General features: G+C 36.7%; 1 protein-coding gene across 1 annotated transcript; it reads right to left on the reverse strand.

The window, feature by feature from the left end:
• Positions 1-71: 71 nt before the first annotated feature.
• LOC18055927 (squalene epoxidase 3) lies at positions 72-8,029 on the reverse strand. Its single transcript, XM_006453107.2, has 8 exons — positions 7,687-8,029; positions 7,491-7,602; positions 7,229-7,403; positions 6,915-7,083; positions 6,589-6,810; positions 737-1,012; positions 400-678; positions 72-182 (listed from the first exon to the last, which is right to left on the reverse strand). The coding sequence occupies exons 1-8, from the start codon at positions 7,942-7,944 to the stop codon at positions 72-74; spliced, it is 1,602 nt and encodes a 533-aa protein (XP_006453170.2). The 5' UTR covers positions 7,945-8,029.
• Positions 8,030-8,242: the final 213 nt, after the last annotated feature.

Raw genomic sequence — 8,242 nt, forward strand, 5'->3', positions numbered from 1 at the left:
GGACATGTATTGATGGCAAGAAAGCCCAAGCTACAATTAATTTTATGCTTTAATTCAATTTGATGCATCAATCAGTTATAAACAGGAGGAGCTCTTCCATATAATGCTGGAACAGTTGCAGGGAAAAACATTTGCCTCACTCCCTCCGCTTTGATGATAGGAAAAAGAATTTCTGATGCACCCTGCAGCATAAATATGATTTTTTTTCTTCTTATGAATAAAAAATATTCCAGACGATATTTAAATAATCAGTTGTAAAGTAGTAGCCAGATAAAAAGTCGCTTCTTCTCTTAAATATGAATTGTGGTAATAAAATATCATTTAATTTTTGTCAATTAGTATTTTGTAAAATGCAAACGTCCCCATCTGATGAGAATTTTGACTAAGGAAAATGCTTACCCAAATTAGCTTAGCACCAATCCACAGGCGTTTAGGCGAAGGAAATGGTAATAACAAACGACCAACACCAAATATTGCCATTGCTAAGAAATGGAAAATTAAGCTTGATGGGCTAGGGTTTAGGCCTGAGAGTAGAGCCATTGCTCCCGATGTGTAAATTCCTCCAAGCCCTAAATAATCAACACTTGCCTGCCGCATTACCTCTCTTGCCTCATCAGATGACGCTGAAAACACTTGATAAGCAGAATTTGCTAGAGTGTTTATTGTAGACGCCACGGGCTGCATGCATGTTAAAATAATATCAATCAACCATGCACACCCTTATATTGACAGTTACCTTGCGTAAGGTGTAAAAGGATTCGAGATATTGGTTAAGAGAAGCAGCATCGTGAAAATCCTGAAGAGGCTTTATAAGATTTCTAAGTACGACGACGTCAGAGAGAGCCACAGTCATTCCACCACCAGTTAAAGGATGGCGCATGTTGAAAGCATCACCCAACAAAAGGGCTCCGGGGGTAGTTTTGGGAGCCGCCGGCATGCTTCTGTTTGTCGCTGTTCTAATGCTGCCTTTCTCAACTTTTGAAATGAATGCATCGCGAAGCTCATCAGGAATCTGAAACGAACAACAGTGCTCATCATGTAACTATGATTAGCTTCACAAGGGATTTCTAATACTTTTCGTTAACTGTGTATTAAGGAAGCACATCTCAGCTTCTTAGTCAAGGATCAGTCAAAGCAAAGAATGATTAAAGAAGCCAAATCAGCAGAGTGATTGAGAGTGTACCAGATTGATTGACAGCTCAGCTTAATTAGTTACACTTGTCTATTGTGCTCTGCATCTTTTATTCTGTTGTTTCTGTTTTAGTTTTATGCAGTTAGTTAAGCTCACGAGCTTAGTATAAAAACAGATTGTATCTTCTCTTTTGATTACGATGAAATAATAATAATAAAATTCAGCTCAAGAATATTCTTTTCCTCTGTAAATTTTCTTTTCTTCCAAACACTATAAGATTTTCCTTTATGGTATCAGAGCCAGATCAATATGACTAGCTCCAATAATCCAATCGTAAACACAAACACTAATTCAACAAGCTCAACCAATTTTTCATTCAACACTCCTGTGAAGCTAGATCGAGCCAATTACTTAATATGGCGATCTCAAGTATTAGCTTCCATAAGAGGCAACAGACTTGAATGTTTCATTAATGGAACAAAATCTGAACCAGAGTAGTATCTCACTCGAAGGACAGCCGATGGATCTACACAGCTGATTGAGAATCCAGAATTTATCACCTGGAAATCACAAGATCAAACACTTCTTGGCTGGCTCTTATCTTCAATAAGTGAAGGTACACTTGGTCTTGTTATTAATCTTGATAGTTCAAAGTCTGTATGGAAAACTCTTGAGAAAAAATTTGGAGTACAATCTGAAGCTAAGGTACTTCAGATCAAGTATGAAATAAACACTTTAAAGAAAGAATCAATGAATGTTGAAGACTATTGCATGAAAATGAAAGCCTTAGCTGATAAGCTTGCTTGTGCTGGGAGTCCTTTGAATGATAGAGAATTGTTGATGCACATCCTTAATGGTCTTGGATCAGGCTTCCTAGATATAGCTTCGTTTATCACTGTTTGTAAAATGGATTTTGATGATGCATATGCATTGTTGCTCACTCATGAATCTAGAATTGAGCAACAAGAGCAAGATGCTAAAATTGTTTTCAATGCTAATTTTGCACAAGGCATGTTCAATGCTAATTTTGCACAAACAAGGGGAAACTATAAAAGAGGTGGTTATACAGGAGGTTTTCAAGGCAATTATCATAGTGGAAGAGGACCAGTTACTGGTAGAGGTTTTCCTTCAAGAAATTTTTCTGGATTTAATAGTTTCAATGGAGGATACTCTGGTTTTGGTGGATATGGCAGAGGCCAAAACATGTATTAAATGAAAGGAAAACCAATCTTCAATGGCATGTCTCCTACCATGTCATCCAATTTTTCTAGAAACTCACATCCAAATACTGCTAGTATTTCTGATGAAGTGGTAATATGTCAGATTTGCTCTAAGTCTGGACACAGTGTTGATGTCTACTAGTATAGATTTAATGAAGATTTTGTTCCAGCTTCATCTAGAGCCAATAATAAAGGAAAAATTCCAAAGTCTGCTTATATGACTAATTTTGAACCAGCTAATTACATGCCATGTTATATGCCTAATTTGATGAATATTCTGCTGGTTTGTCTCCTGTATACATACCTAGTTCTCATGCTTCATATTCCCCTGGAGTTGCATACATGGCCAATTTTGAAGGGCCTGCTGATGAAGGCTGGTATTTGAATAGTGGAGCTACACATCATCTCACAAACAACATGGCAAATATGCACATCAAAGAGGAATTCAAAGGTAATGATCAACTCATCATAGGAAATGGTCAAGGCCTAACTATCACTCATGTTGGTAATGCTTCTCTTCGATCTGGTCATACAACTACTTGCATTTTGTTAAAAGATATGCTGCTTGTACCCTCTATAACCAAAAATCTTTTAAGCATATCCAAACTAACCTTAGATAATAACATCTCTGTTGAATTTTGTGGTAATGTTTGTTTTGTGAAGGACAAAATGAAGGGACAAGTTCTGCTGCAGGGGCTTGCTGAGAAAGGGCTGTACAAGTTGCAACTTAAACTCAGTTCACCTAATACTCAAACTCATGAGTCATATATGTCAGTTGTTCATTCAAATAAGCCTCTGTCTATGTTGTCTTTTGTTGACAGAAACAATCAGACCTCACATAATTGTGATTCTTTTGCTAAGACCTGTTTCAATTCTGTTTCATCCAATTGTACTCAAATAGTTGATCAATTAACTTTGTTGCATAGAAAGTTTGGTCATCCAAATTTGAATGTTCTTATACACTTGCTGAGGTTTTATAATTGTGCTAAAGTCTCTCTCAAGACACTTAAAAATTCCAGTCATAATGTGTGTAAAGCCTGTCAATTGGGAAAATCCCACAGATTACACTTTGCAACTACAGATACCAAAACTACTCATGTTCTGGAACTTATACACAGATCTTTGGGGGCCTTCACCAATTCTGTCTAGGAATGGATATAAGTACTACATTAGCTTTGTTGATGATTATAGCAGATATACATGGATTTATCCCCTTAAGCTTAAATCAGAAGCTTTAGAAGTCTTTAAGCTATTCAAACTTCAGGTTGAAAATCAGTTTAGCACATCTATCAAGATGTTGCAATCTGATTGGGGGGGGGGGGGGGAGAATATAGAGTGTTTACAGATTTTCTAAATCAAAATGGCATTTTTTTAGACATTCATGCCCTTATACACATCATCAAAATGGATCAGTGGAAAGAAAACATAGACATATAGTTGAACTTGGTTTGACTTTGTTAGCTCAAGCAAAGTTATGTCTTCAATATTGGTGGGATGCCTTTCATACTGCAGTGTTTCACATCAATAGGTTACCCACTCCAGTGCTCAAGAATCAAACACCATATGAGAAGTTGTTTAAACACAAAGTAGATTATAGTTTTCTTAAGTGTTTTGGCTGTTTATGTTATCCATTCTTGAGAGACTATAATAAACATAAGTTTGATTTTCATTCCAGCAAGTGTATATTCATTGGGTATAGTCCATCACACAAAGGTTATAAATGCCTTCATCCTTCAGGTCGAGTATATATTGCCAGACATGTTACATTTGATGAAACATGTTTTCCTTCAGTCATTCTTGATGATAAAACCAATACCTCATCTTGTGATACTGAGTCTGTCAAAACACTAAGCCAACAACTAGTATTTCAATTGTCTACTTTGCCATATATTCCTGATAGCAGCTCTGAAGAACCTTTCTTAGCAGGAACCAGCAGTAACAGAACTCAATCTTCATCAGGTTCTGAGCATACAATCACTGCTCAACACAATCAACCACTTGATTTACTTGATTCTCAAGACTACACACAAACACCAATTATAAACACTTCACCTGTATCAGCTCAAACTTCTCAACCAGCACCTCAAAATCCAATTTTGCCACATGACATATTAACCAACACATATTCACAGAACCAGCAACCTATTCATCAGCCTACACACAAAATGATCACTAGAGCTAAATCATGTATATTCAAACCAAAGGTGTATTGTGCTGCTTTGTCAAGTAGAGAACCAGATACAGTAGAAGAAGCATTAGGAGATCAAAGATGGTATCAGGCAATGAAAGATGAGTATGATGCATTAATGAGGAACAATACTTGGATTCTAGTACCTAAAACATTTGAACAGAAAGTTGTTGACAATAAATGGGTATTTAGAGTCAAGCATAATACTGATGGGAGTGTTGCCAAGCATAAAGCAAGACTTGTTGCAAAGGGATTTCAACAAGTAGCATGAGTTGATTATTTTGAGACTTTTAGTCCAGTAGTTAAACCAGCTACAGTTCGAGTGGTGTTAAGCTTGGCTGCAATGAACAACTGGAAAATAAGGCAAGTAGATATTAATAATGCATTCTTGAATGGTGATCTAGTTGAAGATGTGTTTATGAAGCAACCTGAGGGTTTTATCAATGTTCACAAACCTGATCATATTTGCAAATTGAATAAGGCACTTTATGGGCTGAAGCAGGCTCTTAGAGCATGGTTTGATAAGCTCAAGGAAACCTTGATTAAATGGGGATTTCAGAATTCAAGAGCAGATACATCACTGTTTCTAAAGAAGGAAAAAGGATCTATGATTATGGTACTAATCTATGTGGATGATATATTAATTACAGGTCATAACAGCAAAGCTCTTGAAGATTTTATTTCTCATTTTAGTTTAGTTTTTGCCTTAAAGGATCTAGGGATTTTGTCTTATTTCCTGGGAATTGAAGTTTCTTACTACAATGGAAGTATTTTCTTGTCTCAAAGAAAATATATCAGAGACTTATTGGCAAAAGCAGAGCAGCTGAACTGTAAAGGCTGTGACACACCAATGACTACTGGAACAAAACTTCAGAAACAAGTTGATGATTCACTTGGACAATTTATTGATGATCCTTCAGCATATAGAAGTTTGGTTGGTGGTTTACAGTATGTGATTCTTACAAGGCCTGAGATAGCCTTTGCAGTACATAAGCTTAGTCAATATATTGCTATGCCAACTTTACAACATTTAATGGCATGTAAGAGAGTATTAAGATACTTAAAGGAAACTCAGGATTATGGACTGAAATTTGGAGTTGAAGGAGAGCTGACACTAACTGGATACACATATGCAGATTGGGCTTGTGACATTGATGACAGGAAATCTGTTGGTGCATATTGTATTTACTTGGGAAACAATCTAATCTCGTGGTCTTCTAAGAAGTAATCAGTTGTGACTAGATCTAGTGCTGAAAGTGAATATAGAGCTCTTGCTTCAGCTTGTGCAGAGATTACTTGGCTTCAATCATTATTCAGTGAAATGAATCTGCAGTGCACTTTAACTCCAGTGATATGGTGTGATAACAAGAGTGCCACTGAGCTTGCAAAGAATCCAATTTATCACTCAAGAACCAAACACATTGAACTAGACATGCACTTCATCAGAGATAAAGTTGTTGCCAAGGAATTACAAATCAATTATATACCCAGTGAACAACAAATTGCAGATGTCTTAACAAAACCCTTAACCTTCAATCACTTCAATTTTTTCAGAAGCAAACTCAATGTTCAACCTTGCCCGTTGAGTTTGAGGGGGGCTATTAAGGAAGCACATCTCAGCTTCTTAGTCAAGGATCAGTCAAAGCAAAGAATGATTAAGGAAGCCAAATCAACAGAGTGATTGAGAGTGTACCAGATTGATTGACAGCTCAGCTTAATTAGTTACACTTGTCTACTGTGCTCTGCATCTTTTATTCTGTTGTTTCTGTTTTAGTTTTATGCAGTTAGTTAAGCTCACGAGCTTAGTAGAAAAACAGATTGTATTTTCTCTTTTGATTACGATGAAATAATAATAATAAAATTCAGCTCAAGAATATTCTTTTCCTCTGTAAATTTTCTTTTCTTCCAAACACTATAAGATTTTCCTTTATTGTGTAATTTAACATTTAATAAAATAGCCAACCAAAAACGCATGTGTGGCAGAAAATTCAAGAAAGATTAACACATGCAGCTCAACTCAACACTGGATACAAATTCCAAAAATGTACCTGCGGTGCCACTTTGGTCTTCAAGTATTTGGCCATTTCACCATTGGCAATTGAAGGTAATTTCTGACCAGCTGGTACATCAACCAAGCATCTAACTTCTGAGCTACTAATTGGATAAAATAAGATGGGTGAGGGATCTGTTAAAACTACGTGTCCGTGATTTGGGACTGGAAGCTGACAGTTCTCCAATGCCATCCCGACAAAACATGATGGTATATCAACCTGTTAAAACAAGTCAAGTTCGATACTATCGATATTTATTAGGATGAACAAATTAAGGAGACTTATTTGCAGCCAATAAAATAAAATACGAAGGAAAATTTCACCTTTGGATTGCAAAGAGACCGACGCAGATTGGAGAAGCCACCGTCACATACAATTGTAAGAGGAGCGTAAGATTTGTGTTCTTGACCGTCCTTAGTTTTGTAGTGAACCCCTTTCACAATTCCATTTTCTTCAAACAGGGATGTCACTGTCCCTTCCTCCATCCGTACGCTGAATTGATCATTAAATTGTCAAACGCCAATTATTTTTGTTTTTGTTGAAAATCTGGAGCAATCAATGCATTGTATTTGATTGTTGATATAATCTATGCAGATATTCGTACTTGAGAATAGTAAAAAATATTATATGTACGTACTTGGGAAGAGAAGCAGCTTTTTCTCTCATTCTTTGAATGAACCGGCCATTGTGGAAACTCCTGCCGGCAACATTAGCCTGAAAGTTTCCCAGTGGATATGGAGTTTTTGTAATTTTTCCGTCCTTGAACAGAGCGTATCCCACTACAGGATGGGCATCGATTTCTTCCACACAATCTGCATTCATTCAGATAATTAAAACAGGTACGATAATGTTAATTAATGAATTTTGTAGTAATTAATTAGTTATGTTATTATATATACCATCAAGGCCTAATTCAACTAGTTTCAGGTATCCTCCAGGCTGTAGCAATTCACCAACAATTCTATTAGGCTCCATCAGGTCTCTTTCGATCACATGAACTCTTCTTCCATCCTGCATATCAATTTAGTTTATGTTAATTGAAATTAAACAAACCCAAAAAGCCAAAAAAAGAAAAAAAAGGAATTATGTACGTACCTTGCCAAGGGTATGGGCCAGGGCAGCACCAGCAACACCAGCACCAACAATGATGACATCGGGGCCGGAAACATTCTCAGGCAGAGAATGTTCGTTATCTGCAGATGTCAAAACGACGTCATTTTCCATCTTGTTGTAATTCTTTCTGCTCTTGGGCAACTTCTTCATCTTGTTAGGGCGCAAAATTATGAGAAGAAGCAAGCCAATAAGAGAAGTAGCAAAGAAAGTGCCAATGAACTGATCAATCATCAACACCATTCTTTTTTCGGTTCTGAGTTCAGACAAATGTCTGCGAACAATGAATGCAATATCTTGATTGTCTTTCTTGATTTGTTGGTAAGCTTTTGATTCGATGAGTGATTGTGAGCCGAGGCCATAGAGGCTTTATAAATAGAAAGATCACATGCGGGGCGGTGGTGTTTTTGGTAAAGAGAACTTCAATGCCAAATTGTAACTTCTTCAATATCAACTGCTTTTTGAGTCAGCAGCCAGCTGCGACGACTGGGCCTTCAGTGACTCTAAACTCATCATGTTTCCTGTTACTCTTATTTTTTTA

Source organism: Citrus clementina, unplaced genomic scaffold (assembly GCF_000493195.1).
Source record: "Citrus clementina cultivar Clemenules unplaced genomic scaffold, Citrus_clementina_v1.0 scaffold_1, whole genome shotgun sequence".
Classification (NCBI taxonomy): domain Eukaryota; kingdom Viridiplantae; phylum Streptophyta; class Magnoliopsida; order Sapindales; family Rutaceae; genus Citrus; species Citrus x clementina.